The sequence below is a fragment of the Pezoporus occidentalis genome, unplaced genomic scaffold (genome assembly GCF_034315485.1).
Source record: "Pezoporus occidentalis ecotype Australia unplaced genomic scaffold, CSIRO_AGI_Poc_V1 ctg15, whole genome shotgun sequence".
Taxonomy (NCBI): Eukaryota; Metazoa; Chordata; class Aves; order Psittaciformes; family Psittacidae; genus Pezoporus; species Pezoporus occidentalis.
This window is the reverse complement of record NW_026913316.1, coordinates 5,084,554-5,101,190: the sequence shown is the minus strand read 5'-3', so window position 1 is coordinate 5,101,190 and position 16,637 is coordinate 5,084,554. Positions and strand designations below refer to the sequence as shown.

Sequence of the window (16,637 nt, the reverse complement as noted above, 5' to 3'; positions counted from 1 at the left end):
CAGTGGTGATACGCGGCCTTGCACTGTCCTTGATAGCAAACACGGCACTATTAATAGTCAGTGAAGTTAACTTGCTCATTTCTGCGTTCACACTGTCCACCCACTGCAGCTCAGTCCCTGGGCTTTAAAAGGTGTCATTAAAAACCCCCACTCCTGACTGGCCCTGCAAATGGATGTACTTGAAGAAGAACGTGGCATCGCAGCAGAATGATGCGCCAAACAACAGCTGCTGTGTATCCTGAACCTGGTTGGGGATACTATTGTCCTTCAAGGATAGCTGGCTCCTGGGCAAGGAGCAGGAGGGTGGTGGGACATGTACCCGTGACCCTTCGCTTCATACTGAGAGAGCACAGCGTGAATGTGCATTGAAGACAGCTGCAGCTTTCTTCCAGCGGCCATACTTCATTAAGTCTTTCCATGCTTGGGAGCAGGGAGAAGTGTGGTGGTTGTCTCACAGTTCTCTCTTTTCCACCTGCAAGGACTTGAGAGGCACCCTCAGCACAACAGCTTTCCCTCTGTAGCAGGACTTGTCAGGGACAAGGATCAGGTGCACCCTGTCCTGTTTCACTGCCGTATTCCCAGCAAAACCGCAGGGGGGGAGGGGGTTGTGTGCGCTCCAGGTGTTGAAGAAGTGGCAATTCCACTGCGTATGCCTGATGCAGGCTCCCCTGTGAAGCATAGGGCTGTGCTTCTTGGCAACTAAGGAATGAATGAATGAATGATGTCACCAGGTTGGTTCCTGAGGCAGGAAATCCATCTGAAACAGTCCTGTTTCAATACAGAAAGTGTGGTTATGTGCACAGAGTAAAACCAAAAGGAGAAAGGAGTTCTTTCAACACCACCTTTTGGTTGTGTCACTCCTGTCCAATCTGACTGCAGTAAGAAATAGAAGAAAAAAAATTCCAAGTCCCACCCTGCTCCCCACTAAAAGCAAACCAAACACAAAGGCAACTTTCTGTCTGGCTGAATACTGGCTTTTCAGTGTGCCAGCACGTCCGGGGAGGAACGCGAGAGCCGTGCTCCCCTGTTGCACGCCAGTGTTCTTTCAGGGTGTCCCTCGGGCGCTCGATCATGCCCCTGTCCCACAGGCACTGTGGCAGGACGGCTGGAGCATGGATGTGCCGCACCGCTACCCGTGAAATGGGCGCTCACTGCAGAGAGACTTGTTCACAGGGCAAGAAACGGAGGCACACGTACACCACAGCACCCCCTTTAACGCCCCCCCCCCAGTCCAGATTTCTGTGTGTGTGAGGATGTCTCTGACTTGGTGAAGTGTTGACAGGAGTGGGAGTGCAGCTATAACACTGTACGGCGTGCATGCTTTCCCCAGCGACTCAGCAACCGGGATCCCCTTCCTCACTCTTTCTTCTCCCCTTCCTCTCCCGAGCCTACTTCTGAAAGGGCTGGCTCATCCCTGCTGTCAGATGAAGCCGTTTCCTGAACGCGAGTTTGAGTCACTTGGGCTGGATGAGGCTTTAACTCCTCCCTCACTGGGCTTCAATTTGTGTGGAGCCGGGGGAGCGGGGGGAGGCGGGCGGGCAGGCAGAGCAGGCGGTCGGTCGGCCGGCGGTGGTGCGGCGCTGCCTGCCGCCCGCGGCCATCGCGGGTCCCGGAGCGGAGCCGAGTCCGCGGAAGGAGAAGTTGAAGCGCCGAAGTTGCGGGCAGATGCCATGAGCCGCTGCCAGGCCGGGCTGCGGGCAGCACGCGTGTGCCGGTGCTGGTGGACCCCGGATCCCCGCCCCCCGCCTTTGAACTTGGGAGCTGGCGGAGGGGTCTGGAACGGCCCTTGGTGGTCACAGAAAACCCAAATTCCCTTTGTAATTTCTTCTTTTTGGGGAGGGGTTGGGGGGGGCGGGAATAATTTGGAAGTCTGATAGTGTGTGGGAAATGATTACATCAGTCGGAGGGAGGGCTAGGATTGGTCTACACGGTGTGGTTTGATTCACTACCGCAAAGATTGCGTGTAACCCTTTGAGTGGAGCTCTGGCAGAGTTGTTTCCCTCCCCAGAAACAGTCCCCATAGCAGGGGCTACGTGACAGGTAGGGCACCGCCACCCACTGACACCGCCGGCACCCCGGGCGCCCAGCCGCAGGCTACCAAGGGTTGGCGGAGGCAGAGAACAAACTCTCTCACCAGAGGCAACCTCTATTTAAAATGCCATCTTGTTCTTCCGACTGCTGCCTTTTACGTGCCGTTGAGGTAAGATTTTCCATCTCGAATTACCATCCAGGTTTTCGTTAGATTCCCCTGCTAGGATGCAGAGCGTTTCTAATGTGGAGTTGATTTAAATCTCGGACCTGCATGTTCGCCCAGAGAAATAATTTTGCGGCAAGTGCCTCTTGCTTGAGCAGAACAATGCAAAGAGGGAAGCATCTGTATAATTCAGGAGGTGGGGAGAGGGTTCCTGACTTGTTCTCTCATCTCCATTAATATTTAGGATGTGCAGCATATGCACGTTTGGTTTCAAACTACTTTCAAGCTAGGATCAAAAGAGGAGTCGGGGCAGGGAGAGAAATGCGTGTGGACCGTGCTAGCTAATTGATCCGCCGGCAAACTGCGAGTGGGACCTCCCCGGGCGAAACAATCAAAAGTTAGTGGGGAACAAGAGAGCCATTTTTAATCTTCAGGGTCTCGGCCTGCGCCTCTGTACATGTTTGGAGGCCTCCGATGGGACCACAGAGACAATTGTGTGTGTTTAACTGGATGTGATTTCTCTCGGCCACTGTTGCCCAAGTACTCTCTCGATACTGTTTCACGTTTGCTTACCTTACACAGCTCTACACAGAACCTGCTCTCTCACTTTCCTCCCTGTGTATGCGGTCCTGTTAGCCCTGATGAATCTTTGTCTAGCGCAGGGAGGTGTTGGGAAGGGGGGAGGGGAAGCAGGGCAAGGGGGCATCGAGAGAAAGTGTCATAAAGTGAATCATCCATGTTGTTTGTCCTGGCTGCCAAGGTGCTTGGAACCCTCACGCTGAGAGGATGCCTTTCTACAGTAGCTGTGTGGTTTCCCGATGTTCAGAGCTGTTGATCTGTAAGTGTACCCTTTATGTTGCAGGATGTAAAAGTCTTTAGTGAAGATGGAACAAGCAAAGTGGTCGAGATTCTAGCAGACATGACAGCCAGGGACCTCTGTCAGCTGCTCGTTTACAAAAGTCATTGTGTGGATGATAACAGCTGGACTCTAGTGGAGCATCACCCTCATCTAGGATTAGGTAGGGAACGGTCAAAGGGGTGGCATGGTTACCTGGGAACGTAAAATATGTGTAATTCGTATTAATGTGCTTCCAGCCGAACATTTTTCTTTCCACTGCTTTTATTTGTACAATTAGCTGAAGTCACATACGTGCTTTTTGTGTATTACAATTTCATGTGTTAAGCGTTTAAGCCATTTTAAGTCCTTCCCTGATTTCCCATTCCCTGTTTTTTTTTATTATAAAAAAGAAAAATAATTGTCTAATCTTCACACCAGTGCTCTGTTGCTACCTTGCTGTGTCTGAAGCTATTGCAAATAAACAGCTTAGGCAAATGAAGCTTGATCCTTAGAGTACCAGTCCTGTGAAACAGCTCAGCTCATCACCAGCTGGGAGACCTGGGTGAGCAGACTCAGCTTTGCATACCTACAGTAACGCTTATGAAAGCTAGACGTGCTGAGCTGGGGGAGGGGGTTGGCTGAACTTGACTTGAGGCAGGGGAAAAAATGCTGGTACCACCCGCAATATCCATGGGCAATTTCTGGACTAGCAGTGGCATCTGCTCTCCAGGCAGCGGCTCCTCCACCTGATTGAAATTAAGGTGTCATGGTTACAGTTCCAAGAAGGCAGCAAGAGGAAGAACTGGGGGGAATTAAATAACATCGTGAATTGGTTTAATTACAGTACCTGAAAGGATCTCATGTTATTCAGGCTTGCTTTTCCTGTTATTTTGTGGCACTGATTAGTTGCAGGGTTCTGCTGTGCAGCTTGCAAACGCGTATCGCTCAGATACGCTATCTGTAATTCTGCATAGCATACAATAGCGCTTTAGAAAGTGTAGCGTTTGGGAGTATTAGTCAATATAGTTCACAGGGAATTCTTTTCTAGAAAATAGAGGAAGACAAATCATAAGCTGCGATCGCCAGCGCTGAAGCTGTGAATGCTATCTGTAGCTAACAGAGGGGTTTATGTTTAAAAATGTAAGTCAGAACCACACAAGTAAAAAAGGGGAAACAATTTGCTGGAGATGTAATGCCCAAAACTGGTACTGTTAAACGCAGATAAATTCACAGCTCTGTGGAATGGCACTCAAAAAAAAGAGAAAATAAAAATCATAGGATATCCTGATTTAATGGCGTTATTGGGTATCTTTCCTAATATAGAAATACCTTACAAAATCAACATGAAACACTCAGTTGTATGTGTCCGTGATATACTTTCAGGTCTGAGGACATAGGACGAGGTGAAGAATGAGGGTATAAATTACAGAACCATTATCTCCGTAGTTTAATATGCCACATATGCACTTCTAAAAACCTTTACAGATTTTCAGTTTTACCAATGCTCATTAAACTACCAGGCTCTCTTTTTTCTATATTCTCTTTCCCATCATTGCTGATTACCAAGGTATTGTGTAAACAGAAGCCTTCTCCTTTGTAACCAACATCCTTCTCCTGCCAGATTCATTCAATGATGCCACAATTCAGTGTTTGTGACATCACAATAGCTTCCATGGTGACTAATTGTGCTGTCAAACTCTGGTGTGTGACATCTCTGAATGAATCGGGCAGGAGGCTGATTAGGAAATCAAAAGCTTCTGTTTACACACAAATAACTTTGTAATTAACAATGATGGGAAAAGAGCAAGACACTTATCGGGCTGCATTTATATACATGGGGACCTGCCTGCCTTGGACCTCTTGTTTCACACTGAAGCACAACGCGAGGCCCTGGCTGTCCCAGAGAAATGGGGTGTGCAGGTTGGGGCTTCAGCATCCACCAAACTGTGTTCCGTGGGCCATGCAGTAGATCCATGTGGAAAGTAATACAGACTTTGAGGGTTTAAAGAGAACGGACAAAGAAAAAAGTATTTAAAGCATCAAAAAAGATGTAATGATACAGATTTCACATACTTGAAAGGATGTGGATAGAAAAGGGAATAAAAGAGCTTATTTAACAGGAGGCAACAACATCCAATTTCTTGGCATATATACGCTAAATGTACTATACATAGTGTATAGTATATGTAGTCTATATACAGTATATGACAACATGCAGTTTCTTGATGTTGTCGCTGTATACACTGTGACATATCCAGTAAACTATAAATACCACCTTTTGTGCATCCACCCAGTTTTGGTTGCAGTTTGAATTTTTTGTTACACGGCTGCTTATTTCTAGCTTCTCAGTAGCATAAATGCTTCTCTGTATCCCTGAGACTATCATATCAAGGTAGTAACTTCTTCACAGTTTAGGTAAAGTTATTACCAGATGTATGGTGTTCCATATTTTTCCCTGTAGAAATAAGATTGCTAGTGTAACTGTGAAACAATGGCAAATAGATACTTAGCAGTGTGGAAAGAAGTTTAAGAGCAGTGAGAATTCTGTGTTTCCAGAAGACAATATTTCTTACTCAAAATATCCTTGCCGACTTAATACTGTAGGCAGTAATCTTGAAGCCCACCAAAAAAGGCGAGTTCCTTCATTGAATTCACTCTCTTTTTTTCCCCCTAGTCTTGCCTAATATTACTTGCCAAAAGAGCTCAGTTTGCAGAAGCAGTTCATCTTTTTACTGTTGGGCAGACTGAGGACAAGAGCAAATTTTTGAAGCCAGCTGCATATTTATCATTGTGGTGATCTTCTAGGTCCCAGTTTTTAAAGAAACACTTTCACCTAATTGCTTACTTTGCACACATAGTCAAGCATATTCCAAATAACACGTGTGCCTGCAAATAACCTCAAACAGCTATTGGACAGCAATAAGTATTTGTGTTCTCACTGGAGGCAATGCTATGGCAAGCTACCATCAGACTTGCTTAGATTTAACATGTGTAATGGTTCCTCCTGCACTGTACCACTAGTATTTAAAATATTTTGCGGTCAAGATTTAAGCAGTCTGTGATTCTTGAATTGGTGCCATCATTTCATTTGCAACTAGGAATACACCTAACCTGTTCATAAAATGTGGTATTCTCCCGATATACTTCTCCATGCTTAACTACCATAATTTAGAATAGGAATTGAAATTCCTCTATTGGACATTAACAGAAATAATAATGAAGACAGACTGTCATGATAGTATGTGTCTGGACACTGGAAGGATCCCTACATATAGGCCTTATTTTTCCAGCTCCAGAATTGACTGTACATGATTGTCCAGGAAAGTAAAGTATATGTAGAGTTAGAGGAAAGAATTGCCTGCATAGTTTTGTACATAGATTTTTTTGCTTACATGTGCATTGAATCTGATTTGCCTTAACCTGAGTGAATTAAAAGTGGAACAGTTAGATAGAGCACTTGCTAAAATACAAAAGCAGCGTGGGCTATTTCACACATCAATCCACCTGTCATTTGTAGTGATTCTCTAATTGGGAATTTTGGGCCATGCCTGCAAGTTGTTCACGATGGAATCCAGCTCCTTTTCCCATCTTGTATCACTTTATATTTCTGTAGAAGTTTATACAATAATACAGGGCAATTTTCTGGGGAGAGGGGATGGAAGAGTCTGTCCTGTTCTTCTGGGAAGCAGGCAGAGGAGACTGATTTAAGCCTGTCAGATAAACTAAAATGAGACATTTCTGGTCACTTCAGCAGGCAATGCCACTTGAAGATAGACTGACCTGTTGAACTTAATGGACTGACATCTATGCTTCTAGTTTTGTAGCAGGAATCTTAAAGCAGGGCTGAGGTTAAGTTGCTGGTGTGTCAAGTGGCAGTTCATCCCATTTGTACTGACCAGGTGCAAATTACCAAGGACTTCCCAAGTGCACAGCCTCTGTGAAGAAGCAGCAAACTGACCAGGACTAGCTTCTGCTTTACATACACATGCTATGAAATGCTGCACCTTTTCTTCAGGGTGGCTTTCACCATCAAAATAAAAATGTAAACATTAAATCAGGAGTATCACCACGGAATCTCACAAGGGTCTTGATTTAGTAAAAAAACGACATCTAGGTCAGTTGCCTGAGTTATCTAAGAAACAGGCACTGGGTATATTTACACAAACTAACAATCAAAATACAAAAAGACAAATGTCCATCTGTACTGCATTTCCTTAGGAGAGAATGAGCAGGATGTGGTTTATACTTGCCCTTAGGTGAGCAATCTTTAGTGCGTTAGGAAACCAAGGACCGCAACTTTGTGCGGTGATGGAAGCAGGCAGATTCAGCACACGTGGTCTTTCAGGGCTCATGCTGTGGTGAAGATTCATACCAATATAATTAGATGGTTTTTGGAGGAAGCATAATTTAAAAAAAGGAAAGGCCCTCCACCCCCTAGGCCCATCATCCTCATCACAGGGTGGAAGAGATTGGACTTTAACCAGTTGCTTAAAACCATGGCAGTAGCAACAGATCAGCAGCAATACCTGAAACTTCACCTGTGAAGCCCCTAGGTAACATGAAGGTTTAGGAGATGAATGCTCAGGTGGTGCAAAATGTTCTCAATTAACTACTACAAAAGCAGTATTGTCACATACATTAGTCAAATAACTACCCCTTAGAAGTGTTGTTCTGGCTAATGTATTAAGCAGCAGCAGCCCAGTTAAACCTTTGAAACACAATCCATAGCAAGGCTGGATGTTGCAAATGCAATTTAAATGCTGAAGTCATCATGAGCTGGTGGTGACTGACAGTGTAAATGCAGGTGTAAAAGACAATGGGATCATTCAGAGACGGGTTAAATTTTCAGTCGAAGAACTTACATTAATCTGCAAAGTTGAATAATTCAGGTGACATTCAGGAGCCTGCTGCTTTTTGAGGTACCAGTGGCTGCTTGCTTTCTAGCCGCAAACAAACACCCCAAGCGAACCTGGGTGGCAGCTGGTCATTTCTAACTGTGGGAATGAGAGGATGCAGGAACACGAAGTGGCAAAGGGACTCCGCAAACTGCTTGAGCCAGCAAGGCACATGCATGTTGGATAGGGCTTTGCAAAAGTGATTTTTTATTTGCCCTTGTTTTTTATTTACTGTTATATAATGGGTGAAAGTACTGACTATTCAGGCTTTTGAAAAACACCTAAATATTTTCTCGGAAACTTTTGAAGATTTGCCAAGATAATGAGTTCATTAAATAGCACACACTTAGCCCAGTTGCCTTCTTTAGAGTTACTGCTTTCAGTGAATTGGATTTGTTAAGCTATCTGTTCATGCTTCGATGTGCCATTCTTTTGGCCAGGGCAGTGGTGGTTATGGGGAGTTACCTTGTAACCAAATCTAGAGCAGAAAATTGCCCTGTCATGTGTACAAAACATTTGTCTCTGTCAGTATTCCTGTAAAGTAGATCCTGTGACCTCTTTCATAATGAACCCCATTGTCTAGCATCTACAATAAAGGCCTGAAGTTCACCTTGAAATGAACTGGTTTTATAGAGTGTAATCAAATAGGACACTGTATTTCTGTGATAGTTCAAGGCCTAACGGTGCCCTTTGCACAACTTTTCCCCCTTAAATCTATTTGCCTTTCCAGATCCACAGCATATAGCCAGCACCACAAGACGAGGCTCATGTGTATCGTTTAAGCTACTGCACACAAAAAAGTCTTATGTCCTGTTCTTTCCTTTCTCAAAGCATGTGCTTATGAAGCCCTGATGTAGGAAGTCTTGGAAGAACACTGCCATGTAACAATAAACTTTGCAATACTTAGGCCCTAGTTCCTTTTAACGCCTCATGGCAGCGTGGTTTGAAAGCTATAATGTGTTTTGCTAGCTTCTTAAAAGGCAATGGAATTACACTGGGTTGTTTTACTTCTGTTCTGTGAAAGTTAGTCTCGCTGCTTCTGCTGGTTGGCTGTGTGTTAACATCATGTTCTTTTTCCACAGAGAGGTGCTTGGAAGATCATGAGCTTATAGTTCAAGTTGAGTCCACAATGGGAAGTGAAAGTAAATTTTTGTTCAGGAAGAATTACGCAAAATATGAATTTTTTAAAAATCCCATGGTGAGTCTCATTACTTCCTTGTTTTCACCACAGAGAGGGATGGATCTCAGTAACAATGCTGGGCCTGCTACATCTTAAACATCTATTAAAAACCAAAAATCAACCAACAAACAGAATTCCTTCCAAAGAAATTTTAACTGATGTTAAAGTTCCATGTACCCTCCTCCCAGCCTAAAAACCTCAAGTTACCAAATCTACTTGTTTCAAAATGGCTGTTATGGTGGAGGGTGACCAAGACAGGGAAATCTCTGTTGGTTTAAGAAAAACAATCAGAAGTGCAGTTTACTCATTATCTTCAAAGTTACTTTATTTGAAGCAAATTGATCGCACAGGGTTCAGGATCCAAACCTTTTAACTGCTGTCAGTAATACTTTCAAAAAACCCCTTCTGGGTAACCCCTAAAGTACTTAAGGCATTTCCAGTTTATTGTCATACATGTTGAACAGTGTCTCACCCATGGGTGTGCTTTACTAGTGTTCTCTGCTTTCTTTTCTGATGACAGTTGTCCTCTCTATGTCCTCATGTATATCCATGTTTGAAAAGTATTGTATGTCATAGCTATACTTATTCCTGGATTTGTAAGATTCTTTGAATATTGTCATTTTAAACTGCTTGCAGTGTAACTGCTTATGTGGGGACTACTTTTCACATTTTACCTAAATAGTTAAAACTGGTTGTTGGCATGAACTGATGTCAGCTGGTGCATCCCTTCTAGGTAGCTGATGAAGGATAATCCAGAGGCAGTTTAGGTGAGAACAAATTTTGGGTCAGTCAGGTATTTGAAGAAAAAAGATACATGAGGTCACATGAAGATTTATTGCTGAAGTTACTGCAGATGATAAATTTATTCCTGTCTTCATAGACACTAATGCACAGTTGCTGCATCCTTGCACTTGTGCTTGCATGTACATTTGTCATCTGCTAGTGTTTGTTTCAGAGGCTGTGCCTCAACTTACTGTGTGAAACATTTCTGTACATGGGAGTGTTTGTAATTTTTTACTTGTGTCAATCTTCCATTTGATAACCTATGAACATCTGAGTGTTGTGCAGAAATTTTGGTATAGGAGCTAGCACACTGGCTTCATGCGGTATACTTTAATTAATAACAGAGCATGGAAGTAAAACCCAGAATGCTTGGCATTCAGTCCCAGGCTCCTGCAATCAGAGAATAAATCATTCTTTTAGTGTAAGAATGTGAAGGCTCCCTATCCGTTGCATTAGCTGTTGCCATATGGCACTGTTTCTGCTCAAGAGAGCCTGGTAAATGTTAGCTTTCATAATTCATTTTGCAACTTACCTGGCAGAAGGGTGGTTCCTCTTCATCCCTTCTCTTTATGCCCTAAAGCCTGAAATACTGCCTGAAGAGTGATGAATGTTCTAAACTGGAAACCTTTTAGTTGTGATTCATCTTGTTATAATCAGTCATTGTTTTATTTCAGACATTTCTGCATGTCTTCATACTTAAAATAATGTTTAAAAACTTCAAGAATGACTTAATGTAATTGCTGTGTATAGTAAATTTATTGTGCTGAATTACATAGGCATTTTAAAACATAGCAAATGAAAAAGGGAACTGGAAGAATAAATCTGAAGTCAAGTCATTGATGTAGCAGTAAGAAAACTGTCTGACCTTTGTCATGCAAAGATTCAGTATGAATAAGATATTGTACTGAATGCCTGAAATCAGAAAGCTCTGTAGAAGCACCTGTTTGAAACAATGCTTGCTTCTGTGTTTGTGGGATGGCAGAAAGGAAGTAGATGCTCACTTTGAGTTTACTCAAATGTGGCACATGAAGCAGGGTATACAACACAGCCTAATTACTGCACGTGTCCTCATTCACATGAAATAATGTTCATTATTTCATTTCATGGAATGTATGCTGGCCTGTCGTTACAAGAAAAAATACTGGGCTCTCTTACGTTACGTTGAAAAACAAACATACGGGGTAGATTTTGCAAAGGGCTCTTCTCTTGACAGATTGAAGGGTTTCAAGCTCTGAGCATAACCTGACTGTTCAACAACCCAATGAAAGCCACAGTCACACATGAACTCTTTTTCATAATTAAGGTCTGCAAATGGCACTTTGTTTGGAACCTTCTGAGGGACTCAGCAGGTTTTAGGGGCATGCAGATACAGCACTGAAAAACTGTATTTTGACTAGAAGGAGAGTGCTGTTGGAGGTAGAGATATCCATACTGGAGATCGTGCAGCATCCCTGCCTAAGACTCCTTTTAAGGCTTTTGCATCCAGCTTACCCCTGTGAGGGTAGAGAAAACTTGTTATTCCTCCTGTTCTGCATCTTCCATATGGCAAGTGGCATTACAGAGAGTTTGTTCGCCAAACAGCCTTTCTGGATGGAGAGGGAAGGCCAGAAATCTGGTGGCAGAATATGCAATAAGCAAGGAGTCACTGCATATCCAACCTGCAGCACCATTCATCCTGTCCTTTCCTAGAAAGTAGAGGCTGTTAGAGATCCCTGAAAGCCTTCACCAGAAGTGGAAGTGATGGGAATGCACTTACGAAATGCTGCATATCAGATATTTTAAAAATCCACATTCTGTCTGCATGGGCGTTTGGTGAGCAGAAGGAAGGGAAGAGCTGCACTTGAAAGCCCTAGTATTATTTTCAGTGTCAGGGATCTCCAAATTGGGTTAAGAGTGATAGTTTAAATAAATAAATGACTGGAAGAAAATGCCATGTTTTCAATGTAAGAGTGTTGAAATACAATGTGAATTCCAATTGTCTTCTTTTTTTTGTATCTAGAATTTCTTTCCAGAGCAAATGGTTGCCTGGTGCCAGCAAACAAATGGCAGTATCCCACAGTCACAACTGTTGCAGGTACTGTAAGTTATCCATATGGAAAAAGAAAGTTTTGGAGCTGGAGGGGAGAGGTTGAGAGGAGGGGAGGGAGAATTCAAAGGTCTGGAAATAACTGGTTAGAGAAAGACCAGTGTAGTGCATTAGTGTATAGCACTAATGCTGAAAATACCTGACAGAGATCTTACCCAGCAACATTGATGTGTAAGTTGTAAGGACAAAGTATTCATAGCTATGTTCAAACATACTTGTTTCATTAATATTCATTCATCTGTGGATACCTGGTTTGGCCACCCAGTGTTGTTCCTAAAACAGTCTCAGCAGATATGTATCTATAAATGCAAAAGTTCTTGTCTATACTCCACAGCATAGCACAGGAGAAGGTGTAAAAATGTGTGTGTACACTGGAAGATACTTTTGAGATGGTGAGAGCCTTTGTTTTTTCTTCTTATGTCCCATGTTTGGGCCTGGCAAGAATTAGCAGTAAGGACCAACTTCCTCATGGTTCAGCCAACTACCTGCTCTTTTATATAGAAAAATAATTCCCTAAGAAGTAAGTCCAAGTCATTACGGAAATTTGTAGGTAGTATTTGCAAAATAATCCCATTTAAAGCTCTACAAGTTAAATTACAGGGGTGTGGATCTTACATGTATGTGTTGGTAGAGTTGTGTAATCTGCATGGCAGTAGCACGTGCACTGAGTTTATACACAGGGTTTGATGTTGCTGGGTAGTTTCTTGCTTGCTCATGAAGGAACTGCAGTCTTGGCACAGCTGTTTGGCCTCCAAGGATGGTGCTGAAGGGTGGGCTACGTCTTTCACCCATAACTCGTTCACTTAAATCTCTCAATTTAAGCACTCTGTTCTAAAACCTGTAATCTAAATCTTTTTCACTTTAGTTTTCTCCTCAAGTGGGAGACTTTCAACTCGTGAGGCCAAATCAAAACAGTCTATTATAAAGAGTACTATGTTAAGAATATAACACCCTGATGCCTGGAAGACAGTACCATGAATAACAGGCAAATTATAAAGTAGAAGGCACAAATAGATAAAGTATGCATACAAATAACTGATTTTAGCTTGATTTCTGTCACTTTGCATGACTGTAGATTGTACTGACTCTCTTTTGTTGAGATGGGGAGGGAGGAGGACTGGGAAAATAGGCTAGGTTTTAATGCAACTAAGGATTCTGACACAGGGCACTGATTTTCGGTTTTCTTTCCTGTGGGCATTGTCCACCAAATAACACCAAAACAAAACTTTTGAAGAACTGCAGAAGCACCTACGCCAACCAGGTTTATGCATTTCTCTTTCTGCTATTTAATTTATAAGTTTGACATTTAACATACTAAGCAAGCTCTCATTTAAAAATCTGGCCCAGTGTAGTAAGGGAGTAATCCATCAGTTCGCTAACCATAGTTAATTCTTCATTTCTTTGATGTATCACAAATCAAATGATTCCATATGTGGTCCCTCTAATTATGTCAAGAACTGAAATACTTCTGGATCTTGAGGCCTGGTATAGTTGCTGACACTTATTTGACTGCTCTATGTTTCACTTTGAGTTAAATACTCTGTTGTCTGTCATATCTCTTGGGTCAGGTGCATATATGATATATAAGACTTTAACATGGGAAATCCTGAAATAGGCTGTTCCCATTCTAAAACTTCAGGATAAATTTGCAGATCTTGGCCATTGTTTCCAAGTCAGACTAGTTGCCAGAATTGTTGTGACAAGGTATTATTTTAGGAATTAATAAGTGTACTTTGTCCCCCTTCAGGCCAAGAAGAATAGGGATAAAGAGATGGTTGGCCTTTTGGAGATTTAAGTATTGACACAGAGAACAGGAAGATGTCAGCGGCAGGAGGAGTTAGGTAGATGCAACAGGAGGAGCATGAATATCCATTTTGGTCATAAATCAGTATAAACATCTCGGTCAGTTTAAGCATAATTTGCCCCAAGTCAGCAAAGTGATTTGCCATTTGCGTCTCTGTTCTGCAAGCACAGTGACAGTTTTATGATCCATCCATAGGATACGAGCCTCATTTACATTTTCTTCTCCAACAGAACTTTTTAAACTCTAGTAGCTGCCCTGAAATTCAAGGTTTCTTACATGTGAAGGAGCTGGGTAGGAAATCATGGAAGAAATTGTATGTGTGTTTGAGGAGATCGGGACTTTATTGTTCTACAAAAGGAACTTCAAAGGTAAGATTAAAAAAGAAATTGCACAGTAGTAGCATGTGAAAAGTATTTTCTGCTTTTACAGTGGGTATTTTTTGCTGGTTTTTAAATATCTGCACACAGTGTTCCCTTTTTTTATCGCATAGAAAAGGATAAGCAAGTCATGATCAAATGACAATCAAGCCCTGGGCTCTCAATGCATGAAAATAGCTATACAGCATTATTACATAATAAAACCAAACTAGCTAGACAACATCATTGTGGCTGCTGAAGTTATGCTAAGAAAGTTAGCAAGAGAAATCATTCTCTCTAAGGACATGAATTTAGTTTAAATGATACCTTAAACAATATTTTATATCATCTAACTATCAGATTTCTCTGGAGCAATGTAATAGGCTGTGCCATTTTTAATGTGATATGTTCAAATAAGTATTTTGGCAGCTTCTAGCATAAAGCACCTTTTGCTACTAAGCTGGTGTTTAAAAGGTCACATGCTATGTCCACTTCAGGCGGCTTGAGAAAGGAACACAGTGTTCATACACTGCCCTCTGTTGGAGCTTGGTCTTCAGAGAGTGCAGAGCTTGTAGTAACAAGGTCCAAAATCTTACACTTACCTGTCGTAAAACACGTTATTTCCCCAGGAGCCAAGACACTTGCAATTACTGGCTGACCTAGAAGACAGCAATATCTTCTCGTTGTTAGCAGGCAAGAAGTTGTACAATGCACCTGCAGAGTTTGGATTTTGTATAAAGGTAATTCTTCTCATTAAGTTCTTCCAAAGTTCAAGATGGTGTTGGTAGCTTGGAGTCCTCCCAGCCCCCAGCTAAATGGGATTTGTATGTAAAACTCTGCAAGCATTTCTGTCATGAGGACTTGATCTTTAACGTCTTTCATTTGGCAGGCATGTCCTATGAATCTTGCCATCATTTTATGTGACACTTTTAACACTCTGTCTGGTGCTCCTTTGGCTTGGGAAATTTTCAGTGCAAGATCAGCTCAGTGCTGAAGCGTGGTGTGCCTGTGAGGTGGCCTTGGTTCACCCCACAGATGCAGTCCTTTTTTTTTTTCCTCATTTACTCTAATTGAATAGAAAAGTTTCTCTGGCCAGCAAGCACCAAAACTTAGCAACAAAGGACCAAGGTCTGATCTGGTGTAATTGCACCATTACTGTGGGCCAGAGGTTTTTATTTAAAGAAGATGATTGTCACAATCAGCAGTTGCCTTTGAGGATTTTAAAAACTGTTGTGCTGATGGATAGGTTTGGAAAGTATTTCAAAGCTCCGTGTAATTTTCTGAGAAGAAAATAAGGCTGAGAGCTGGTTTTATTGACAGCAGCGAGTGAAATAGTCTGCTTCCTAAGCAGCCGTTCCAGAGCTAGACAACATGGCTTTGCCTCAGTAGAGACTGGCTGTGGGATGGATCCTGAGCTGATGGAAGCAGACTTCCAGTTACAGAAACTTTGGCTCTTCATCTCAAAATGGGGACTCATAAAACTTATCACAGTTCTAAATAAATAAATAAACAAACAAAGAACAACTGCCTTGGTTCTGGTTCTAACATGGCATGAGAACCTTGTTCTGATAAGCTGCCAGGCTGCAGAGTATTTCAAAGCAGGCACTGAGATAAGAGATTGATCTTACTGCACCCAGCTGAGAAAGTGATTTCTTTCAAAGCATGCTCAGCCTCTCCTGAGCTTTAATTCAGAGTGATGTGAGCTTTTTCTGGCCAGTTCTGACAAATACTGTACCTGCCTTTACTCTGCAGTCAGCTGACAGTGGTGTTGGTTTTCTGCTCAGTGTATCTGACTTCCCTGTAATGCTTTATAGCCCAACAGAGTGAGAAATGAAACTAAGGAACTGAGGTTGTTGTGTGCTGAAGATGAGCAAAGCAGGACGTGCTGGATGACTGCCTTTCGACTCCTCAAGGTACCTAATCTCTTCTATGAGAATAGAGCTACACTTATAGTTAAGTTACATTCATTATTTTGTTCATGAGAAGATACCTGTATGTTTTTAAACATCATCTGCCTCCAGAATGACACAGCTAAGAGCAAAATGCCTGGTAGATCTGTCCCTCCTAAGCTTAGCGCAGAACTGAACTCAACTCCTTCCATACATGAATCAAATATAATTTTCATTTTGGAGCCAAATTTATGATATGTGAATCAAAAGAACAGCTTAACAAGGTATTTGCAAGTTTATATGAAACTAAAGAAAATGTTTTGCTAAGTGGTAAGTGGTTATTTTAACTAGAACAGAGCTCTGTCTAGTGCTTTTGAAGTCTTTTCATTTTTATGAAGGTTCTATTTAAAAAGTAACAAAAATAAGCAACCCTGTCTCTAGGCGAAAGTTATTCATATCTGAGAGGAAACAATGAGATTACTTGATAATATGGTAGGAGGCTTCACAGATTTTTTGAAACAAAATCAGTGTGGAAGGAACTGAGAAGAGGCTTGACTTACGCACTCTTTGAAGCAGGGAACTTCCTGATCTTCATAGGGAAATGTGCAGAAG

The 16,637-nt window shown here is 42.3% G+C and overlaps 1 protein-coding gene across 7 annotated transcripts in view; it reads left to right on the top strand.

Annotated features, from left to right (window-relative positions):
- The window catches only part of GRB10 (growth factor receptor bound protein 10), a 147,492-nt gene that overhangs the window by 119,345 nt on the left and 11,510 nt on the right, over positions 1-16,637 (top strand). For 6 of the 7 annotated variants that reach the window (XR_009963260.1, XM_062610913.1, XM_062610914.1 and 3 more), the window contains 6 exons: positions 3,057-3,213; positions 9,010-9,125; positions 11,890-11,964; positions 14,011-14,148; positions 14,766-14,876; positions 15,951-16,049. Coding sequence is in view for 6 of the 7 variants with exons in the window: in XM_062610913.1 (XP_062466897.1) it covers positions 3,057-3,213; positions 9,010-9,125; positions 11,890-11,964; positions 14,011-14,148; positions 14,766-14,876; positions 15,951-16,049 (696 nt within the window). In the remaining variant the exon portion in view is untranslated. Of the gene's footprint in view, positions 1-1,859; positions 2,201-3,056; positions 3,214-9,009; positions 9,126-11,889; positions 11,965-14,010; positions 14,149-14,765; positions 14,877-15,950; positions 16,050-16,637 lie in introns of those variants that run through there. The other variant, XM_062610917.1, reaches the window with a different exon arrangement.